Below are 24,997 nucleotides of genomic sequence, written 5' to 3'. Positions count from 1 at the left end.
TCTGTAATATAATAAAACCCTTGCAAATAAATATTTTGGGATTTTTTTAGGAAAATGAAATATATATATATACTTTTTAACTAAGAATGAAATTAGCCGAAATTCATCTCTGATTCATTCAATGATACTAACACCACCTACATAGTGCTTCTATTACAAGAGATATGGGCCATCTACTCTTAAGCCTATTTGATTAAAAACATATAATTCGAAATTAACAAAAGCTTACTAATAAAATAATCCCATTTCTTTTACAAACATAATCTTTAAATTTACTAGGAAGAAGATACTTAACCCTTTTGGGCTTAGAAAGCCCAACAGAAATCTTTGACAAAAATGATAAATTGGTTTAAAGGATTTCTAAAGTGCTGGGAAAAGCTCATTGAGTCTGCATGGTAAAGCATAGAATTCATTGTTCCTAACATCAGCATTATATAAAGTGAATTTCTCCCACCACTCCAAACCACTATCATTCTTTCCTGCATCATCTTCACGTGATAGTGTTAGATCCAAAAATAATGCAACCAATGCAGCTATTGTTGTATGTGACATGCAGAACACAGTCAATATATCATTCAGCTGCAAATCCATTGGAATCAGTTAGTACACAAAATACCGACAAAGATCACCCGTTCCAAACCAATCAGAGTGCTACTTTTTATTACTTTTTATATTTAGATATCTTACCCATCTGTGACTTGATGATTCATGCTTAACATGGTAATATTCTGAGAAATATTGTGGTATTGAGATGCCAAGGAAAAGTGACAAGCCCAACACGAATTTTGTTCTGAAATTGTTGAGGTTACAGAACTGGAGAAAACCAAGACCAGCAGAAGCTACATATCCCAAGTTAGAAAATGTTGTCAAGTTCTATATATAGACACAGCTAAAAAATTACATAGACAAAGAATAACAATCTAATTGATATCATTGGTTTTAGACCATGTAATAATTTCTAAGGGTTAGAGGGAACTTACACACATAGGCAAAGAATACACAGTATAATGCTGCTATAATTGGCAGAGGCACAGAAGCAAAAAGTGCTCCAAATTTTCCTGGTTTAAGATAAAGTATATAACATGAGATACCATTCATAAATTGAAGAAAACAATACAGAGAAAATTGTTGTTCTGTCATACCAAATATAGAGAAAAAAATCATAAAACCAGCTGATATTTGTATGACTCTTCGGCTTCCCACTCTTGTCAATGCCAATAAACCAGCATTTTCCCTGAAATAAGACCAAAGCATAATGCAAAAAAATGCATCATGAAATTTGAATCATGACTAGCTTTTAATTACAAGCATATACACATTCAAGAAAAATATTTCAGAATTGAGCTAAACTTACACAGAAGCTGTACTTCCAGTTACAGAACCAAAGATGCCATTGAGAAAAGTAGCTACTCCCTAAAACAACATAAAGTTGATTAAGATAAAAAAAGTTAAGCTTCTTTTCCATGAGTCTAGAGAAAATAACAAAATGCAGTGAATCTTACCACCCAACCAGTTCCACGACTGATAATAGAAGGTGGCACAGGTGTTGCACTTCCATATCTTGCTGCAGCATAAAATGTACCAGTTGACTGCATGTAAATATAACAAATGTTAATGCTTAGAAACAAACATAATCTACAAAACTAGATAGATTTTTATTTGTTCTCATTTTTACAAGGTTTTGAACTTTTGATTAAGACTAGTGTAGTTAAATAATGAGTGAAACAAGTACATACCTCAAAAAGAGAAACTAAAGAAGCAGCCACCATAGCAAAAGCTTCCCCTGTATTAAAGGTTGGACTACCCCATTGGAAGGGGTAAGGAAAATACACCCTGTAGTAGGAAAATAATTTACCATAAAACAAATTATAATGAAAATGTAAACTCTAGGCCAAGATGCTTAATTTCATTAGTATAAGGTATATACTTTTTACTCAACCCTTTAGTTCTATTAAAATCAAAATTTATAAATCATACAGTAGATAGAATAAACTTTGATCTTACCATTGAGCTTTACTAACTAGTCCAGCGCGATCGGTGCGGCAACTATTTTGAGTATTTTCTGGTTTGTGGTTATATGCAGTGCTTGAAGTTAGCATCAGTGCCCATAACCATACAATTGCAATAGTAAACAGCATTGCAAATCGATCAAAGATAGGCCTGGTGGTGCTTATATATCGATTTAGATACTGCAGAAGCATACAAAAACATTAAACACATATGGACCAAAATGGATTTACACTTTTCACTATCACAAAAATAATGATTGTAGCCTCATTTAGAGTAGAATTTCTCCAACAACTAGAGCAAGATTAAGTACTTGCCTGTGAGACAAAGACCATAACAATCAATGCTGGAAGACCAATTTCAACACAATTTGCCAGCTGCAACAGTGATTGGACAAAAAAGAGGAGAAAAATTAGACATATAATTATCATATTGTGAAGTCTTAAACTTAAGAAATAAGAGCACAAACTTTATCTGAATGAAATGTTGGATCAGTAATGTAGAATTCTTTACCATTGGGAAACCAAGACTATAGAGGCCAAGTCCTGTGAATGTAACATAAGGGGCCACACTAAGTGGACTAAAAAACCTATTGCAATAGAGGAAGAAATTAGCATATTCAATTCTGCTACATGTGCAGCATATTTGGACAACATTATTTGAGATAAAGAGTCACATTTATATACATTACTTTACCTCAAAATATGAATCACATTCACATACATAAAATGTTGTCTAGGAATATAAATTTGTATAGTAATTGCAAATAATTTTTAAAGTAGATGATCCCATCAACCGAATAATAAAGCTACATGTACTTACTAACCTGGTAGCATTTCTCCAAAAGCCAAAAAATCCCATTATCATTTGGAAACATGAACTTATAATCATGGCACCTTGTATCCCTCTTATTGTATGAGTGAACCTCTGAGAAAGTTACCCATATAAACCAAGTCAGCAAAACAACAACAATGAATAGTAAAACAAAAATAAGGCCTGAAAACAGAAAAATAAAATATCATATTGTACCTCATAAGGATTTGTATATGCACTATATCTGGTGGCTTGGACAATAGAAATTGTGGGTATTATGTAAGTGTATGAACCAGTAATTACAGTTGGAAGTCGAGTTCCAAACCAAGATTGAAGCAATGTGTTTATTCCAGAAACAAACAATAGGCTTTGTATTATCTTAGCCTTCTCAGCCTACATTTGATTGAAACAATAATATTTGAGATATAAGAGTCACATTTATATGCATTAGTTTACTGTTAGTATAAATTTTGAATGAAAGGAAAATGTAAATAAGGGCTTACATTGCTGCCACCCATTTGAGGAACAATCATTGATGGAATTAGAACAGTCATGCCAAGAGTAAGAATATAATGTTGGAATCCCAATAGCACAGCTTCAGCTGCATAGTGGTAACAAACTAGTCCATTAAATAATCAAGAAAATAAACTTTATGAGAAACCAAACACTTAAATATTTGGATGTTTTAAAAAATTCTGGTTTTTAGCTAAGACATTTTCAAAAGGGAGGACAAATCTGCAGCTCAAACATAGTTTCATAAAATAAAAATTGAGAAAAAAACATTTAATGTTTTGGTCATGTTTTCCGGTTGTGCACAGTAAGGTAAGACATGCATCAAAATACAAAAAAAAAAGTATGTATACATTTATGATACACAATTACAATACTATACACCTATCCCATATGACAACAGATAGATCTTGAAAATATAGGACATGATGCTTTTAAGTATGTCTATAAATATGCATAAAAATTCACAGTATATTAGTATGTCTATAAATATGTCTAAGAATTGTATGTGATATGTTGGATAAGGAGAATAAAATTATTGAAAGCTATATAAGTCATAACTCATAAATATCTAAAAAGTATAGAAGTATCTCAAAAACTTATAGGATACAACAATCATTTTGGAATATAGCTGCTTAATTCGTAGGTACACATTATCAGCATATCAGTACATGGTAGCACTAAGTAATTGAACTAAACTTAGTTCAAATTGATATGAACTTAGTAAGAAAAAAAAGAAGTTGGGTTGCATAAAACGAATTATAATAAGGAAAGAAAAGAAAAGAATGTACGCCATGGAGGAGGACTATTAATGCAATACTGAACCCCAGGTAATTGCTCTTTCACTGGGTGTGGTTGCACTTCATTTTCAGCCATCTTTTGTTACAACCTGTGAAATGATCAAGTGAAAAATGTTTGTTCACTTTTATATATGTTAAATGAAACTAAATTTATAACAAAAAAATGAAACTAAATTTAATTAATAATTTAGAATGATAGCTACCATTTGATGATGACCAAATAATTCGAATTTTTGCATCAGTTACAAAACTTTAATTATAGACAATTAATCAAGTAAATATAACGGTCAAATATATTAATTACTTTGATACTATTTAAATTAAACGGCCAAATTTATTAATTAATTTATATTACTTAAATTAAATGGTCAAATATATTAATTAACTTTTAAATTAAATCTGATTTTGGATTTTTGTTGGCAAGACTAATTTCTACGTCAAATTTATTTCTGGGAGATACATGTACCTGAATAAAAATTTAAAATACATTAATAATTACCATATGCACCATATACCCCTCCAAAACAAAAATTGCACTATTTGTTTTTATCATTGAATAGTATTGAGTACTTTGTTGTAGTTTATATAATGTTTTACATACTTTATTTTCCATTTTCTAAATTTTGAGAAGTTTAATTTGAGGGAACATGGTGAGGGGAAATTCCAACAAAAATCTTATATATTCACTATTTTATATCAGTTTGTTATTAATGTGAAACAATTGTCTATCTTATATATTCACTATTTTTTGAGGTAATTGTTTTTATTGATGACAAATAAAACATTTCCGATTATAAAATACTTTCCCTAATGAGTTTTACACTTTAAAGAATGAAAACCTAGCGGGGATACCGTAATTAGTTATGGAATGGCGAAGTGTTAAAAACTTTATACAAAGTTTACAAAAAATGACCCGATAAATGCTTATATTAATAGCACACTTGACACTTGGATTCATTCAAAGGTTTATTATTATTATTTTGTTTATTAAAACAATGATCTTTTTGCTGTATATAAATTTGGCACTCCACACCATGCAAGTTAGCACAAGACTAAACATGAAAAAGAATGCACAAGCATAAAAAATATGCCAAGACTAACAATCTTCTCAGCTCAGTGCATATTTCATTTTTAATTTTCAGAAGAAGAAGCAAAATATGAATTAATTCCAATTTTATTTTCATATATTAGTATGAGATGTAATATAATTTCAAATAATGATTTTTCTTGTCATTTTGCTTTTTTTTTATCACTATTTGTTTATTTTTTATATTTTAAAGTTGAACCTTTTATTTTAGATTTTATTAATATTTTGGATCAAATTGGAATAGCAAAATATAAAAGGTCTTAGAAATATGTATTTTCACATATTTGTTTCTTTACAATTTACATATATACCTACAGTCAAGAAATATACCAAAGTTATTTGAGAATTTTGTTGTCGATGATAATTTTACTTGCCACAAATTTGATTATTTATCATAGAGATACACCATAATTTTACCTTTTATTATTATTATTATTATTTTTTTCTTAAAAAAAAAAACAAAAAAGCTGCAAGAGCTTAAAAATATTAACTTGTAAAACATAGTTGAGCTTTTTTATAAGTAAGTTTATTAATAAAATGAAGTGAGTAAAATACCGCACCACGATTACAAATTAATATATGTGTGAGTTCTAGTTAAATATCTGCATTATAACTACTGACTCAACCCTATTATTATTACAAAATAATTCTCATTCGGGCTCCTACATCATCTAAATTTAACTACAATAATACTACAAACATAGTTGAGTTTTAACATGATATAGTTTGAATTTTAAAGTGTATATGAAAAAAGCTTAATTAGAAGAAAAAAACTCACTTTTATACATGCATCTTACAAAAACAACTCTTCAACTATCGGTTGAGATATCGAAAAAATGTAATTTATTTTAGGAAAATGTTAACCTACATTAGATAAGAGTGATATTTAAAAAAAAAAAAAAAGAATGGGTGTATTTTGATATGATATTGTAAAAAAATTCTATATTATTTTGTAGGATCTTTTTTAGAAAATTTCAATATAGGGTTATAACAATATTAATTTTACTTATCATGTAGTTTTTGAGAAAATAAGCATGATAAAAACTTTTAACAAAGACAAATAAATTTCACTCCATTTGTCAAATATTATTATTATTCTTTAAATAATTGGATAAGCTTTTTTCCAAATAATTAATAAAGATTTTATAATTTGCTCATAAAAGTTTTGTACTATTTTAGTTTATGTATGATATTAATTCCTCAACTCAAAATCCATTATTAAGTTATGGCATATCAGTGTTACGTTACGACGTGACAGCTAACCACGATAAGTAATGATATGTGATTATAAAAAACGAAACTTTGCAAAATTTCATTAAATTTTAATATTTTTCAAGTTAATAATTAGTGAAATTAGACAATGCATAAAGATAATATTAAATTACTTCCGAAGTCATTTTATTATTATTTAAATTTTTATATATTAAAATTACTCTATGGTCCTATTTTTACTTTAAATTCACTTATTCACCTCTTCTTAATTAATTTGTATTTTGACATCAGTTACTAATTTACTATGTATGACTATCGATGCTGACTAACCTGTGCAATTGTATGCATCTATTTTTATTGTTACGAGTCTAATAATAAATAATGTCTTTATTGATCTATTAATAATTTAACTTTATTTTTTGGGCCAAATTTCACCAATTTTTTTTTTTAATAAGTAATTATAAAGAAAAACTAGTTTATTGTGTTTAATTACAAAAGACATAAAATTTATGAAGATTTCATGCATTTTCCCATAAAAATGGCAAAATACAAAGAAAATACTACATTGATGATTTTTTTTTTTTAAATACAGAAAATACAAAGAAAAAATGGCGGCCAAAATCTTAAAGCTTTCATGCTCTAAAATAGTGAGTAAAAAAATATGAGGACTAATAAAAAATTTGGGTAAAACTTATTAAAGTGGTTTTTAAATGTGAAGAACTCCTAATTACAAATGAGATATGAAGCAATATATAAGTGCCTGATTCCGACCATTTATTGTCGCTATTACTGTCTCCTTCTCACCATTTATTTTTATTCTTAGTCAAATCCTATTTTCTCAATTAAACTATACAATGGCTTGTGTGTGCCGTGTGGAGAACACATTCCTTTTCTTTATGCCCTATTATTACTTTCACAACTCTCAACCTAGTCAGCACTCATGTGAAATGTGGTCATGCTTCGTTTATGTTTTATAAATAAATCGTGGATGTTGGACCAGACTGCGACCGGGGAGCCTCCAACCACTGGGGAGTTCCATTGTTACATGGGTATGGGAAGAATGAAGAGTCACAAGTGAGATACTCATTAGTTTCATGAATCTTTCCTTCTTATAAACTCTTTCACTCCTCCCCGCATATCCAATGTTCTTATAAACTCTTTCACTCCCCCCGCATATCCAATGTGAGACTTCACACTTGAATAAACCCAACAGTGGACTTGCTCATTCATATAATACAAAGTTTAAGAGGATAAAACAAGTATTTTTTGGACAAATTAAATATTTAATACTTTAAGGGGATGTAAATTTTATTATTTTTGCTATTTTCTGACTCTTATCCTCAGCAATAAGAGTGGGGGTTAAGAAAACCCATCAATTATATAATGATTAGTCATAGTTAGAGAACTTAAGTTAAGTGTGTTTTAATCTCTATCATTGGCTATAGGTTTCTGCCAAAACAGACCAATACTTCAATATCTCGATACTTGGTTCAATTTCAGTAGCTAGAGCTGTGGGTATATTCCGTTAGATTTAATACAATATTTCATCAATATCCTAGATTTTACTATTGTGCAACCCGACATTAATGTGACATAATATTTTGTATTGTTTTACATAAATATATGGATATTAGAATAATAGCAACTCAACCGAGACTTCTTCATATAGTATTTCTTTTTGGTTATTATCAATGTCCCTGGCCGAAGTTCAAGACCTCTTATTTTCTTTTGATAGTTTAATGAATTAATTAATACATCATTCCACCAACCTTCCGCTGATTAATTAGGTTGATTTAGAACAAAAGTATTTGAATTTGTATAAACATATATAGACTGCAGCGGACATTGATTTAGAAAGAGAGAAAAACACCAAAAATTATTCAAGTGAGGATCACTACTTATTATAACATCTAAAACTTATAGCATTATATTTTATTATTCTTTTATAAACAAATTTAACCTATTTCACACATATCAAGAAAGTCGATTAAAAAACAAGTAATTGTTTTGATTTAATAAAAACATGTAAATAATTATATTTACTATTTAACATATGGTATATGATAAATTGTTTCAATTAAAAAAGATATTGAAAAACTGTAAATATAGTTAAACTTACTTAGATTAAGATAAAAAAGTATAGATGTTTTTCCTTATACTTTAGATAAAGAGTAATTAACTTCTTAGACACTTTTCATCTTTCCAATCTTCAGTTTTTCATACGATAGGTATACAAAATTTTATATAACTTTGTGCCCTATTGGAAATAGTCTTAAAATACAAGATAAATAAATAAATGGCTAACGCTTATCTTTTAGCCGTTGAATGAAGTGTCACCTTTATTATTATGTTAAGACATCGTTTGTCTCCAAATATTTTCGTTCTCATATCCTAAACCAATCAAATTCTACTAATTAACATAAAAAATTATGTTTTATTTTTATGTTTTTTCCTTTTAAGTATGTGACAATTTTTAATTGGATGAGACACAATAAAACACAGAAAATGGGACAGGTGATCTCGTTCGCTATATTATAGTCGCCTGCTCCCATGCGGTTATAATAGGAAAACGCATTTATTCTTTCAATTGATTCTTTCTCCACTCGGTTACTCCACTAGACAATCACGCATGAGGATCATTTTTATTTTTTGAAGTTCATGGCTATTATAATGACTATCCTTTTTAGTACATTCTTCATATTAGAAGGCAAAAGTTGAGCCAGATATATCAACCCTCATTGGTTTTAGACCTCACAATTGAAAACTATTTATCCCTCTTTATGTGGAGTGGGAATCATTTTCGCTACGCGAGAGAAGTGCTATAAAAATTAAAGCAAAAATTAAAATATAATAACAATTATATCATTCTATTTATATTTATACTGATATTTTTAACCTTGAAGCTAAGAGTAAAAACAAGACTTCTTTATATGCAAAGAACTATGAGCACTAATGAACATGTAAAGTATTTGATATACCTATTCAAGATCCTCTTCAGGATGAAGAATGTGATATCAATGGATAAAAAGAAGAAACATAGGTGAATATACATTTCTTTTGATTTATAATTATTTGGAGTTTATGATATTTTAAACAAGATTATTTTCGAGAATACAAGCTTTAACATAGATAATGTGTTGGATAGGAATGGCAACGGGGCGGGTCGAGGTTGGGTTTGCATATATCCAAATCTGAACCCGAAATTCAAAACTCGAACCCAAACTTAACGGGGTTGAAAATAAAAATACCATCCCCGAACTCGAAAAAAAACCCGAAAATGATAAAGTGTTAAGGAAAATATGATATTATTTTCGTGTAATTTTACTCTAACATTTCTATTTTCTCTTGTATTATTTCACTTCTTTTATGTTTGAAGATCCAATAGTATATAAAGTAACATTAGAGATTAAAACAAATGGCAAATGATAGAAATTTCAATTTTAAATTGAATTACCTTACTTCGGGGCGGATTCGGGTTAGAGTCTTTGCTATACCAAACCCGAACCCAAAATTTAAATCCAGGTAAAACCCAAACCCAATCACATCGGGTTTTCCCCATTAAATTCGGGTTCGGTTCGGGCGGGTACCCACAGGTTCAGTTTTTATTGTCATCCCTATTGTTGAAGTTAATTTATTTGAATTTTAGGAGCATTCTAAAAGTAAGATAAAATGATTTAATGGGCATTAAACCCATCAACTTGCATTAATTTATGTTAGTTATCTAAAAACTTTACCTAAATGAAAATATCACATGTTCTCCATTTTCTTTCTTTTTATTAATAAAATTTTATCACCGACGAAAAACAACCGAAAAAATAAACCAACAAATCTAAAACATTTTCAATTACTACATGACATACACAATTTTTTAATATTTACTTAAAGTAAACAATTAAAAAGCTTTAGATAAGCACTCCTTAGACATGAATTACATCATGTGTATATACATGAGAATATTCCTATTCGTTCTCGTTGGTGGGTATCGAAATTCTCCTCTCCCCAACGGATCATGTTTAAGTTTTTTAACCCAAAACAAAAACATACCCAAGAATAGATACTTTTTATTAGCATAGGAAGTTAAAAAAAAATTAAATAATGTATCACATTTTTATTGAATGAGACAAGGTTGGAGATACTAAGTTAAGACATATGATATTTATCGAGTTTCTCAGCCTTGAGAAATTGTTAACAATATGCTCTTAGCTAGGATATTGCTTAAAAATGCAAAATAATTAATTTATATTAGAAAATATTGAATTAACATATGAAAAAACAGTTAACTTAATTTTCCAACATTGACTTAGAGCATTTGTTAAAAAAAGTGTACTCCTGTCCACCGTAGTAAATAAGACCATATAATAATATAATTATCTTCAACTATAGCTTAAAAGAAAAAAATCAAAATCTTTGTCCCTCACACGGGATGAGAACACATACCTTGCTGATTGAGTTTTATGTGTAATGGAGTATCATTCATCTAAAGTTCAATTTGTATTTTAGCACCTGCCTTGATGATTAAGAGTTTTATGGGTGTTGGAGTATCATTTGTTCTAAATTCATGTATCATTTTAGTCTCTAAAAGCATAATATATAAGTTTCATTCTGAAGAAGCTCCACCCATCTTCAATAGAGTTGCACCCATTTTATTGTGTAATGGTTAGAGAAAAAAGTATATTATACAACAATCGTATAATCAAGTTGAGTTTATAATTTTATATGGGTCTCCCTGTTTGACTATTTGATTAATTACTAATTTCACAATAAAATTTTAAATATAAGATTGTGGTAATTATTTCATGTGACATGCTTGATGTAGTTTTTAAAAATTGCATTTTTTGAACAGAAAATGAAATCGTGCAATAGAATTCATAATACATATAAATTGAGGATGCTCATTGTTAGGAGCTTGGTAATTATCAGTTAATGAACCCAAAAAATATAGAGAGCTTGTGAAGCCATTTGAAATTAAAAAAATAGTCAAAGCATATACTAAAAATGGAATTCATGCTCTATTGTTGTAAACTTGGAGTACAAAATATGAAAACCTTATTCTATTATCACTTTAGATTTGTTACAGAACTTGAAACCATTAAAATATCATCATAATAAGCAAACAACATGCACTTTCATAATAAAAAAGCAAACATAATACAATACATGAAACTTAAACCAATCTAACTAGTAAGAGGAGGAAACTAGTTCAGTGTTTAATTTCCAAGTGCAGTGATCAAACTCCAGCAGAACCAAATAACTTGGTTAGACCAAAAGTGAGTGCCATAGCGAACCATCCACCAATCAAAACCCTCAAAGATGACCTAACCAATGGTGCTTTCCCTAGAACAGCACCTAACCATCCAAACACAACCAAGGCAACGCTCACAACAGCCACCACCACCCCCAACCTAGTCTTATAATCTTTCACAAAAGCCGCCCCGAGTAGCGGCACCATCGCTCCGGTGGCGAAGGCAATGGCGGAGGCAATGGAAGCTTGAAAGGGGTTAGGTAGTTTATCTTTATCACTAGTATCACCTTCTCTTTCCATTTGAGCTAACTCAATATCATATTGTGAATAAACAGAAACAAGTTCTCCAATGGCCATGCTACAAGCTCCACCAATCAAACCTGCAACACCAGCTATGATCATTGTCTTGGAATCTTTCTTGACAGCTCCAACTCCCATCATGAGGGATGCAGTTGAGAGTAACCCATCATTTGCACCCAACACTGCAGCTCTAAGCCACTGTGCCCTTTTTGCATAGTCAATAATATTAGCCTTATTTTCTTTACTGTCTATTTGTCCTTCTTCCATGTCAAGGTTTGACATGTATGAAGGGTTGGTTTCACTAGAGGGTAGTGTAACATGGTTGCGTGGTTGATTATCTGCCATATATGGAGCTTAATAAAAGAAAGTAAGAAAGAGTAAAAGGTGTATGAGAAGGAGGAGGATGAGTTGTAATATTGGAGTGTGGAGGACACAAGCAACGGGATAGAGGTATATATAGATGGAGAAATTAAACAAGGACAAGTATTATTCGTCCCATATGGTGCTCAATCTCTATCCCAAATCAATCAGAGTGTTACTTTTTACAATTTTGTTTTTATTCACATGTCAATATGTGATTGACTTGGGACAGAGAACGAGACACCAAACATATGATCCCCATCCATTAATCAAGTGCAAAAGAGAACATGGTTGTGGGTGCCATCTTGGACAGGTAAGACTAGGCTATAGGAATCTGATGCGTTCACACTTCACACGAAATTTTAATCTGGTGAATTAATAATCAGGTCCAATTTTAGGATCTATTATATCCATACTTAGAACCATTGTAATTAATATCTGCACCATTTCGTTGCATGGTTCCTGCCACTTAGCTTAAGGACCTTATATATGGGAAAAGAATCCTAACACTAATAACAATCGCATTGGTTTAAGGATCCTCACCCTTATATATGGTGTTTGTCCCTTTCTACCATTTTATGGATCACACCATAGCATTGGTTTATTAATAACTAGTAATAACAATAATAAGGTAATATTAATTAAGTCGTGTCTTAAGGTCACCTGTTAACATGATAAAAAATGTAGTTGTCTTGGAAAAGGAAGAATTTTATAATTTGTGAGTTAATAAACTTCGATTTTTAATTAAAAATAATTTTTTCAAGTATTCCCATATTAATAGTAATGAACAAAAAAGTAATTAATACTAGGCACAACAATTAATTAAAACCGAGTGTACTTTCTACAATATTCCTGTTGTGCATGCATTCTATCCGGTTATGATGATAATTTTCATAGAGAAAAATGAATGAATTATATATATTGTCACTATATTATTCATTATTTATATTTATATTTAATTATTATTGACTTTTTAAAAAATAATTCAAATAAACAATAAATATTAGAATTATTGTATACAAACTTTTATATTAATGATGCATACATATTATATTTATTTTTTATAACTCATGATTTTAATTTCAAAGTTTTTGGAGTTGTGGCCTAAAATAATGTACTCCAAAGTTTGTGGAGGTGTGGCCTAAAATAATGTACTCCCATATTTCTGCTCTCCCATTTTTTATTAGAAAGAATTTTTTTAATTAGTCTTTGCAATTTTTAAATGTTGATAGTCTTTCTATCTTTCATCTTGAATCAATGTCTATTTGACTAAAAAATTATGAGTATGTGGCACTTAAACAATCCTATGTGTCGTTGTTAATCCGGGATAGAAAATATTTTATAGATTGTTTTTCAAAAAGAATATTATAACCCTAAATAAACCATGGTACAAAACTTATCACAATAAATAGTTTCACTCCACATGTCAAAATATTTGTTTATGTTGTAAACTCTACATTTTTAATAAGAAGAGAAAAAGAATATATCATTTTATTAAATCCTCATTTGTATAAGAAAGTGATATACATCACAGTAGGAACAATTAGAGAGGAAAGTTTTATTTTTCTTTAAATTTTAAAGATAAAAATGTAATCTCATCATAACTAAAATATATATTAAAATATTTCACTTTGTGTTTTCTTTATTTTTTAATACAACTCTCATTTCCAATACTGAAAATAAGTCTAATTTTGATGTTTTATTTATTAAAATAATTGGTTTACAATTGATATATTGTCTTGTTATAGGTATTTGTACGAAGATTTAATATGAGAATATATTATTATTTTATTTATACTATAAACAAAACTATCATGCAATAATTATGTGTTTTTGTCATGCTCTCAAAAAAGGATTTGTCAATTTCTCCTAATATTTTAATAATAACAACATGCATGTAACACATCACATTTTCTCTGTAGTTTTTGTTCCTCAACAACCCATAATGCATTAAGAAACGACTCTTTGCATCTGCAAATAGATCTACAAGAAATATATCAAGCCAATTGTAACACTATTACCAATATTATGAGTATTTAGAAGTGCAAAATGGTGTTGACCGATTTCTGGTGATTTTTGCACAGACTGCAATTGTTAGGTGTGGTGAAGCAAGGGTAAAAAATGTGATATGGCTCATAATTTAGCTGATTAAACTATAAATAATAAAGACTTAACTGACCCACATAGCTTCGGTATTTTGTGTTCGGCCCAATGAGTCAATTCTAACTAAACTCAAACTCAGAAATAAAACCAACCCTAGTTGAATCTAAAATATCTCGAACCAATCCAATGGACTAAACTTATTGCCTAAAAATGTGTTGGTTCAGTTTGGATAGATTGGGCCTGGCATATCCATATGCACTCCTAATTGAAATTCTTGTTTTTATTGCCTAGAAACTTTTTTGTAAGTTGTACTAATTAACAAAACTTATCTATTCGCGAGCACATCAGTTAATGAGAAATATGAATAAACACTAAGTAAATAACAAAATAATAAAGATTAGGGATGGCAAAATGGGCTTGGCTTGACGGGCCAGCCCATTTGGATAAGTGTTTTTAACGGACCGGGCTGAGGGTTTTAGCCCAAAAGTCTGTATTCAACTCGTTTTTGAAGCCTATTTCTTAGACGGGCCGGGATGGCCTGACGGGCCAATAAAGTTCATCTGTCTATCATATTGCTTATTACAATTAAGATTAAACTTTTACAATTTTAACTTATGTTTAGATGCTTAAGCATATAATTCTTCTTTCTCTTTGTAAAATAAATAATCACTATATCATTGAGTCGCTATTATTAAGCTATGCGGTACAGTGATTATTCAAGAATGTAACGATAATTAACATATCAACAACAAATAATATATAAAAAATCTCTTGAACTGTTATTGCATAAATATCCAACTGTTCCGACAACAACTGATTTTTTATCTTACTATAAAATGAGATACACGGTTGAAAGACGTCAATTATATATTGAACTCTTCCACATCCAAGATTAATTTCATGAAATTGGAAAATACATAATTTATGAATTTTATTTTCAACTTTTTGCTTAGTCCCTAAGAAATTACTAAAATCTAAAATTAATTGGAAAGATTCTCATTTGATAACTTTCCATTTTGGAGATAAACATTTAAAAGAAACCATGTTTCCTTATTAGCCACAAAATAACGCGTTTCCTCTAATGAAATTACTGTCATTCCTTCGTTTTAGATATGTACATTCCATGAGATTGTGACACATATCAAAAATTAATTTTTAACAAACATGATTTAAAATAAGTTTCATTAAAAAATTAATATTAATAAATTTTTATTTCTCCTCGTTTTCTATTTAGTGGACTCTTCAATACTCAAGAGGAACTCATCTATTAACTACCAACTACTGAGATTTATATAAACAGAACATAGCTAGTATAGATTGCACAACATTACTCTAGGTTCACTTCAACTTTCAAATTTGATTTGATTAAGAAGTCCAAAAGGGTACACTCAAGGGAGATGAGTTACTACAATCAAAATCCACCACCACTAGGTTCTCAAACAAATACATCAAAACCTTGTTAATATTTTTTCATTTACATGCAAACGTATAGTATATATATTAATGTTGCTTTTAGTGATTTTTAAATACTATGGTTATTGATATGGATGCTTAATTATATTATATATATATTTTTGAATGTGAAGCAGGAGGGTATCCTGCACCAGGATATCCACAACCGCAACCGGGTTATCCACAACCGCAACCGGGTTATCCAGGAGGTGCTCCACCACAGCCTCAAGTTTTTGTGACTCAAGCTCCACCTGTGATTGTGGAGCAACAAAAATCTGGCGGTGGAGGTTTTCTAACTGGATGGTGGGTACCCTTTTCAATCTCTTTAATATACTCAACAATCACTTTTCATTATTCATTCTTTTCTTAAACCACCTCTATAAATTGGGAATATATCTGTTGTCTCACTTTTTGTACATTATTAATGTATTATTATTACATGTGGTTGGTTAGAAAATAATTATTTAAATTAAAATTAAAATTATTAAATATTTTTCTGGTACATTGAGTGACGTAAAAGAGTGAGATAACATATATATACTCCTATAAATCAACCTTAATTTATTCCCAATGAAATATTTTTTATGTTGGTTCGTTAAGAGGTTGAAGATAACATATATATCTCAAAAGAAAATTAATGGGTTTGTTTTATTGATATTTTCATTATGAAATGAAAGATTGATTTACTTTGTTGATTTTGTGTTGTAGCATTGCGATGCTGGGTTGTTGCTGCTGCCTAGAGATGTGTTGTTGATTTTCATCAGCTAAAGAATTGATGATATAAGTGCCTTGTCTAAATAACTTGTTTTAATTTTAGTTTAATATCATTTTATGGTTCAATCTATATGTGTCCAGAGGATTTTTTATATAATGAAGCGAATAAATATAAGTGTTGAGATTCTATCATGTATTAGAATATGAGGAGATAATGAAATTTAGTGATTTTTAATTGGACACCTGATCCAAACTCAAATATCAATTGCTTATGTTCGAGGTTTATGTATGTCCATTTTTTTTGTTGATACATATCACCTTTTGATATTACTCATCTCCATTTGATGTATATTTTGTAAGTCCCTGCTGAGAACTATGACATCCATAAAACCTTGAAATGTATAAATTAACAAGTTCATGAACATCATTATATCATACTGAAAAATAAAATGTTGTACCTAAAAGAAATATAAGAAAAAGGAGTTTTAGATCAATATTGGAGTTTTTCATAAGTGCGTCATTGAAAATACATGTAAAATTAAATTTTTATTTGTTTATTAATGAAGATGATCCTTGTTCTATATTTATTAGTTATTACTGATACTTTCAATCATCTATAATACTTTTTATTACCTATTTATAAATTTAATTGAAAAAATAAAATTTGAAAGATATATAGTTTTATAAACAAAAGGTGCAAAGCCCAAAGAAAGCAACTACATGCAGGAGAGTCTAGTCCAGATCCCATAAAGAATTATAAATGATTGAGTACTAAACTTTTTCTCTCTCTTTTTATTTTGCAAGTAGCAAGAAAATAATCATATATGCAACTATCGTGACATGTGGATTCAGAGGGAGGACTTTGCATTTGTAGCTGTCAAATAAAACTTTGGATAATGATCTGCTATTCCCAATTATGTCTTAAAGTTTGTCTCAAACTAATCACAATATGTCACATCAGTTAAAAAATTTAAACATTTATGATTTTGTCTATTTTTGTTTCACTTTGATTAGTTTGTGACAAGCTTGAGACATGCTCGGGTGATCCCATCCTAAAACTTACGGATTGTTATAGGAGTTAGGATCCTCTCTGTTAATGTGAAGACAAATGCTTCAAAAAAACAAAGAAAAATATAACTTCCAATAACACTTTTATCCTTTTAATTATAATGAAATTATACTTTTATCACTAAAAACAAACACAAAATCATGTATTTATCTCTCTATTAATGGAGAGAAACTTATTTATGAAATCTAAAGGAACCCAAATATGAATGAAAGTTATCAGAAGCTCACTAGCACTGTTTTCTGAAGTCTCATTATAGTATATGATATTAATATATTATCCACAACCGAAAACAAATAATGAAGATCAACACATACCAACTTGAAAAAAAAACAAGGAATATCATATTTGTCACAACACAAGCAAAAAGCTTTCTAGACTCCAAGAAACTGTAACTCCAGATAATGGTAAAGAAGAGGAAATGACATAATACATATGGTGTACTTGAAAAGAAGAAATATTCTCAGACTCAAAAAACTCAAGGATTTATGTCTCAGAAGCAATTTGTTGACCATAAATTTTATCATGAGTTACATTCTTCTCATGGTCACTTTCAAGCTGGCTTAAATTCCCTTTCTCCTTGATCAATTGGATATGATGGTGTTTACAGTAGAGTTTGCTCTCATGTGCAATGTAATTGGAAGGACTTATAACACACCCTCCATGTGTGCATTTGAAGCAACTCTTATGGTAAGGAGTTCCATTCACAGTAACCTATATCATCACAAAATATTATATTGTTTTCATTCATTCTGTAATATGTGGAAAGTGAAATGTAATATATTACCTTCTCAATTGGATACACTGTTTTCTGACAACCAGAACATTTATCTCTGGTTCCACCAAACATACTTGAAACTTTGGTTGCTGCAGGTTTCTGATAACATGGCTAAAAGATTAGACAAATATTAGAAAATTAATTGTTCTGTTCTGTATTGACAATCATCTAGAAATTCATTACCCTATTATCACTTGCTTTTTCTGGTTTAGCAATTTTTGGTGTACCTAATCAGATAAAAGTTTGGATGAGTAAAGTAGAAGAAAAAAAATAGTAAAAGCATTGAACAATTAGATTTTTTATCCTTTGTTAATTGTTACCTTCAAAACTTTTATCAAGGCTTCCAGTTCTTTTGAACAATTGATCAAAGTGTGGCCTGCAGTAAAGAACTCCCTCAAAAGAGTTATAGTTGCTAAGCTGCAGATAAATTAATCTGTCAATAAACTTATTCATGAACACAAAAAATTCCAGTAAACCAAAATTTAGCAACTTTACTTAAATCTCGTACCATGTCTTAAGAGATAAATGCAAAATCAATTTCATGTGTGCAATTAGAAAACAGTAAAAGGGAGGGGCAGAATGGGATCCACCTTATTACAAAACAAAACAAAAAAGAAAATGGTTGAGAGTAATAGATAGATTTTCTAATAGTTGAATGGATTGTTGTGTTCTGAGGTTTCATACATAGTTATTCATTTTTAATTTCACAAGGTAGAGTATAATTCACTAACATGAAATTCTGGTGAATTTTGGAAACATAAATTAAGACAACATACAAAATGAGAAATGAACAGAAACATATAATATATATATACACACACAAAGAGAGAGAGACCTTGAGGGTTCCTTTGCAGTGGTGGCACCTAAAGCAAGCTTTATGATAAACTCGGTTATCAGCAGTCAATTTATCAACAAGATAAACTGTTTTGTCACAAGCCATGCATTTCTGGGTTGTTCCTGCAAATGCCATATTTTGTTTTGCTCTCAAGGTCTCAACTTATCAAGGTGTAAAAAGCTTATATTATATGATGATGTTTGTGTATTTGAGTTTGTGTTTCTCTATGAATATAGATAGATCATAGAGTTGTCCCTAACAGAGGAAGAGAGGATATAAATGATGATGAGATAAGGAAAATGATTTGTTGGGAGAATTGATCACAAATGAAAAACTGGAAAGAATAAATATGATGCGTTATTTATTTAGATTGGAAGAGGGTGAGTTAATTTGTCTTGTAACATGATTAAGCAATATTTCACATATAATAATAAGGTCATGTATATTTACGTGTAGTAATATAAATTAGTGTTGTTAAAACTGTACCAGTTATTAAACCAGTCAGCATATTAATATAGTGGTTTAATCGGTGGTTCAGTAATTAAATCGGACATACCTACTCATATTTATAAATATATAAACATATAACAAACAAAAATTCCAAATAGGTAGATACTCAAATTTATAATCCATATTCATAATTTACTCAAAATTCACATAACAAACAACTTTAAGTCTTTAACAAATTTAAAGTCTAAATTATAAAACATATATTAATCCAAAAGTATCACTTAACAACCGCAAAATATAAATAAATGACACAAGTTCACAACTCACTCTACAAAATAAATAAATTCAGAGTTTTAACATTTAATATCAAGGAGTCAAAGTTATCTCATATCGATATTATATTTTTCCACCAAATCCTATGTTCAGACAGTACGCCAAGATTACACATATGTCACTGAGATTACACATGAATGTTTAGGAATCAAAAGATGTAGTCTAAGTATGGCTTGGAAGCACGTGCCTTGAAGTGTTGGAAAATGGGTCACCTTGTAATGGGTTTTTAAGTTTTTTTCAAAAAAAAAATGTGTATATTAATCAAATATCGGTCGGTTCACCTGTTTTGACCGATTTTGATATTTAGTCGGTTCAACATCTGTACCGTACCGATTAAGGGTTCGATTAACCAGTTTTCTGGTTAAATCGACCGGTACGGTTTTTACATCATTGACATAAACTTCATCCATTTGGCCTAGTGGGCCACCTTTTTATTTAGTTAATTTGGAACATGGAGATCCATAATTTGGTACAGATTTGAGGTAGGTGGGAGTTATGAACCTGCCAACAAGAACTCACTTGATTTTGACTCAAACTTTTCTAAAGCCCTCTCTACATGTTATTTTAGGGAGTACTTATATTTAAATTAATAATTTAATTATTAAGTATTTTTTTGACTAATCATAGTTCATGTCACATAGAGTGACACAATATTGTAGGTAGAATATGTGTTCCCCTTGTTTCATTAGAAATGTGTTTTATGCAAATTAAATGAGTGAGGCCTTCAACTAAGTCCTTAATTAATTAGTATAAATTATAGTCAATAGGTAAGCCATGCCATTCTTAATTAGATATTTTGGTTTGATGAATAACAACAAGTATTACATTATTTGAGAGCAAGTGTTTGGTGTGGGGTTCCATGGTTTCCAAATTCCAATGCCAACTACCAACTAGTATTGGTTTAAGTAGTACAGCTTGATTCCCCTTAAGCAAAATCTCGGGTTCGAGTCTTACGGATAAAAAAATACCCGCTTAAAAGAGTTAGCTTCACATATCTATAAATGTTCCCAGTTCAGACATAATTGCCTATCGTGCAAAGATACTTGAGAAACCGACAAAAATTGCAATGCCAACTGCTTGCTAGCGCTGCATCATTCAACATCTAGCTGGCTTACTTTCATTATCGAATTTAACTCTTCAAATAACAGCACATATTTTCTGGAGGGATAAATGCGAAAACAAATTTCAGTACCTACCATGAAAGAAATAACGTATTTCCGTTTATCTTGCACTTTAAGCCAAGTAAATTTTAATGTTCAGCAGAATATGCAACGGTTTGTGGCGAGTTAAAAAAAGGAGCATCATCTATCCAAAAAAAATGAACATCTTTGTATAATCTATATCCCTATTTATTTCTTGCATGTAATGCCCCTATTATTTGTGACTAATAATAGTAGCTAGGATTAAATTATATTTCCTTTAAAACTACTAAAATTATATTAATTAATAACTCCTCTAGTAAGGAAAAATATACTATTTAATGGGCAAGTGAAGATTAATCTCTTTCAAGATATCGAGATAAAGAAGGTGAACTTTGTTTGTACCAACAAAACCTTTTTCATACACTAACTCGTAACTCTGTGCTTGAAATAAACTTGGCTATCTAACAATTTTGTTGTCACTTGTTTATTTAAATTAAAACATCTCCCAATATTAATTGTGTTTGATAGAAGGCTTCTTTAAATAGATGTAACTTTGATAAAATAATTGTACGCCCTCATTCGAAGCTTGTGGAAAAAAAAAAAAATTGTAAGCTAAAAAGTTGAATGTTTTTTTTGCATAATAGTTACCAAGGATATTGAAATTATTGTCATTTTTTATGTAAATAAAAGCTTTTAAAAGAAACGGTACGTGTATCAAACACAATACTTAATTAGAGATGAAATTTAAAGAATAAATTAAGATCCATATAACACATTGTAACTAATGAGGGAAAGTTTGGTTTATTATGATTTAGTAGATATAATATAATTTTATAGTAATACATTTTGTGTGGCTGCTAATGATTAAAGAATATTCGGATAGAATTTAGTATGTATCTATCTGTTTAGGTAATTAACCAGCCAGCAAGATTATCGTAACTAATAGGAATATATAAGTGAGTGCCACAAATTTAACGCGGAATGGTGCTACAGATATGAAAGAATGAACATGCAAAGCACGTAGCTCATTTCGTTATTGTTAATTAATATCTAAATATGAATATACCTTAAGAAGAAGAAGAAGAAGAAGAAGAGAGAGAAAGAACAAAGAGAAAGAGAGAGAGAGAGAGAGAGAGATTATGGGGTTATGCTTTGGTTGCTTTGATGGGGGTAACAAGCGAATGACCAAAGAGGAAGAAAGATTGGCCTCTGAAGAAGCACGTGTTAGAGCTGCTGAAGCTGACCAAAAAAGGCATGCATGCATGCATGCACGCTTCTAATTTTTCATAATTTCTTCTCTCTTCTAACCCCTTTTCTATATTCTTTTTCTCATTATCATATTTTAATTTGAATGTTGTTAATCGTACTTGTGGAATTTTATTTATTGTTGTCATTTTTGTCATCCATCTTTTGACGTAATACATTAATATGCAAAGAATTGTGAGCATGGTGAATGATTGTCAAGGTTTTGAAATGTGGGTGTGATTGTGAGGATGGTTATATTAGGTTTATCATAATTATGAACTATTGCGTGGGAAAATGTGGTTGTGATCGATTAGGAAAACTATACAAAACTAGAAGGTTGTAGCCTCAATTTCAATTGTCGTGGACATTGATTAAATTAAAACCTTGATCATTTTGCATAGTCATGCAATTCTGCTCTATTATATGGTGGCCAATATTCAAAAGTTATGGATAGGATGGAAAAACATCATGCGTATAGATACATACATGAAACATAATTGCAGAAAAGTTTAACATACATAAAATGCTGTAAGGTGTTGAATATATATGTAGACTAACTTTAAAGTGTTGATTGTCATTGCAGGAAAGAGCAACAAGGAGAGGCTAAACAACCAGAAACGGAAAACCAATCTGAAAACAATAACAATGTTGAACCCGTTGTACAAGTTTAATGATTCACGAGGTAACTTAATTTATGGAAAGTATTAATATATTGTTTTATTTGCTAAGGGAAATGGTACACAATACATTACTATACTAAATATATGGTGAGTTAAATCATCAAACAATTATAGAGAGATCACGTAGCATTTTGATTAGAATTGCATCTTTTTTAAAATTTAAAAGGGTTATATTTCCCTTATATGTTATTCTTTGTTGCCCTGCCCTTTGGCTAATAAACTTCAAATGGATGCATATTATAGACAATACATACATATATATATATATATATATATATATATATGTATATATATATATATATGTAAATATAATATATGTTTGACGTTTTCATTTGTTAATGCAGTGACAGATGGGTTGAGGTTAGGCAATTTGTCTGTCCCAGCCAACTGTTTATTACATGTAAAGGTTATTGCTTTTGTTTCTTGGTAGGTATTTTTGTTAACTTTAGGTTTCATGAAAACAAATGCATGCTTCACATTGTGTACATTATGTTGAATATTTCTCTCATTAGGGTATTTTAAAAAAGGCAAACATGGGTTGGATTGGTTTGAATCCATCCCTAGTTTTTGCTTCAATCTTTTGGGTTAAACCAAATTTTGGAACAAACCAAACTCTTGAAAAACAAAGAATTGCTTCAGTTCTACCTTTTCTTTTTGGTAAAGATGCATAAACAAAGTTTATATTCATGCAGTCCATTTCACTTAGTAAAAAAAACTGTAATAGCAATTGGTAGAAACAATTTATTGGGGTATAGTGATATTTATGTAGCTAAATTCAAAGTTTTTTTTCTTGGATTCTGTTCATGTATAGCATATGCAATGTTTGCAAAATGCCACATTCCTATTGTTGACATGAAAAAGTGATTAAATATACTTATAAAATAGACAAATCCAAACCGACTTCACTAATTTCTTCATATTGTTAGATCATTACCACTCCTGAGAGTATTATGCTTGTAACAAATTGAATTGTGTGTTAAGGTAGAATTTCATGCCTTGTTCTGTGAACAACTAAAATATTTGGAAGATCATTTGTCTAACTGGTTTTTCTTTTCATGCCTTGCAGTATTAAGTATAGGTGCATCAAATTCTCTGCAATGCCACCTTCCCTTGTTCCAAAGATGAAAGAACAACCAGTTGTTTACTACAATTGTATCATCATCACACAAAATTGTTGTCTTCAAGACCCATAAATATTCTGTTTTGATGCAAAAAAGAAACATTCTTTTTAACTGCAAATAGTTATTGGTGTAAAAAGAAACAAAGGTTAAGTTGAGAATGTAGTTTGGTGTCATTCCCTCCTCTCTCCCTTGCTTAACATTGAAGTGACTCCATTTTCTTTTGCAAAAAACAGGACGCATCGACCGGTTTAATTTTTTTTAAGATAAGAACATGAACCTGTTTTCTGATTCTGCCTTGAGTGAGTACTTTGAGCTAGTAGAGAATATTGCATAGAATTCAAAATGTGCTTTTAGAATAGTTTTGAAATGAAGAATCTTATATAGTATTACTCTCAGTAAACAAAAACTGCTTCCAGCATCCATCTTTGTGCATATCTTGTAATCTCTACCATAAAATAATACACTTTGAGGATCTCATCAAATATTTAAAAATGATTTAAGTTATCAGAATAATCCTGATGGTGTTTATGATTATTGATGGAATGGTGATAAACTAAGCAAAGCATTAAGGGAAGTACCTGCCATTTAAGTGTTAGTATTTCAACTACATCTATAGAAGTAAACAAAAGAACAAATTGATAGTCTCAATCAGTGATACAACTAACCAAACTAACCATAACAAAAGATGCATATTCTCCTGCTCAATACATATTCTGTTCCACTTGAGGTTTTTTCAATGGTTTGGAA

At 29.9% G+C, this 24,997-nt stretch overlaps 4 protein-coding genes and 1 long non-coding RNA gene across 5 annotated transcripts; 2 read left to right on the top strand and 3 right to left on the bottom strand.

Moving 5' to 3' along the window:
* Positions 323-4,206, bottom strand: LOC109327767 (putative nucleobase-ascorbate transporter 10). Its single transcript, XM_019560918.1, has 14 exons — positions 4,122-4,206; positions 3,324-3,439; positions 3,037-3,213; positions 2,834-2,934; positions 2,521-2,596; positions 2,325-2,384; positions 2,005-2,189; positions 1,737-1,833; positions 1,503-1,589; positions 1,355-1,413; positions 1,143-1,234; positions 981-1,058; positions 688-839; positions 323-579 (listed from the first exon to the last, which is right to left on the bottom strand). The coding sequence occupies exons 1-14, from the start codon at positions 4,204-4,206 to the stop codon at positions 361-363; spliced, it is 1,584 nt and encodes a 527-aa protein (XP_019416463.1). The 3' UTR covers positions 323-360.
* Positions 11,462-12,415, bottom strand: LOC109327567 (vacuolar iron transporter homolog 4-like). The gene has a single exon (XM_019560750.1). The coding sequence runs from the start codon at positions 12,314-12,316 to the stop codon at positions 11,657-11,659; it is 660 nt and encodes a 219-aa protein (XP_019416295.1). The 5' UTR covers positions 12,317-12,415; the 3' UTR covers positions 11,462-11,656.
* LOC109327931 (cysteine-rich and transmembrane domain-containing protein A-like) lies at positions 15,724-16,775 on the top strand. Its single transcript, XM_019561106.1, has 3 exons — positions 15,724-15,865; positions 16,024-16,189; positions 16,595-16,775. The coding sequence occupies exons 1-3, from the start codon at positions 15,832-15,834 to the stop codon at positions 16,638-16,640; spliced, it is 246 nt and encodes an 81-aa protein (XP_019416651.1). The 5' UTR covers positions 15,724-15,831; the 3' UTR covers positions 16,641-16,775.
* LOC109327551 (LIM domain-containing protein WLIM1-like) lies at positions 17,967-19,595 on the bottom strand. The gene is made up of 6 exons (XM_019560734.1): positions 19,483-19,595; positions 19,280-19,422; positions 18,765-18,861; positions 18,628-18,671; positions 18,454-18,543; positions 17,967-18,380 (listed from the first exon to the last, which is right to left on the bottom strand). Exons 2-6 carry the CDS (start codon positions 19,412-19,414, stop codon positions 18,153-18,155), a joined length of 594 nt encoding a protein of 197 aa, XP_019416279.1. The 5' UTR covers positions 19,415-19,422; positions 19,483-19,595; the 3' UTR covers positions 17,967-18,152.
* On the top strand, positions 23,031-24,423 carry LOC109327857. The gene is made up of 2 exons (XR_002105354.1): positions 23,031-23,131; positions 24,196-24,423. It is a non-coding gene; the product is annotated as an uncharacterized LOC109327857 (long non-coding RNA).

Source organism: Lupinus angustifolius, chromosome LG15, assembly GCF_001865875.1.
Source record: "Lupinus angustifolius cultivar Tanjil chromosome LG15, LupAngTanjil_v1.0, whole genome shotgun sequence".
Lineage (NCBI taxonomy): Eukaryota > Viridiplantae > Streptophyta > Magnoliopsida > Fabales > Fabaceae > Lupinus > Lupinus angustifolius.
Note: the sequence above shows the minus strand (reverse complement) of the source record. Positions and strands in the feature narration are given on the sequence as shown.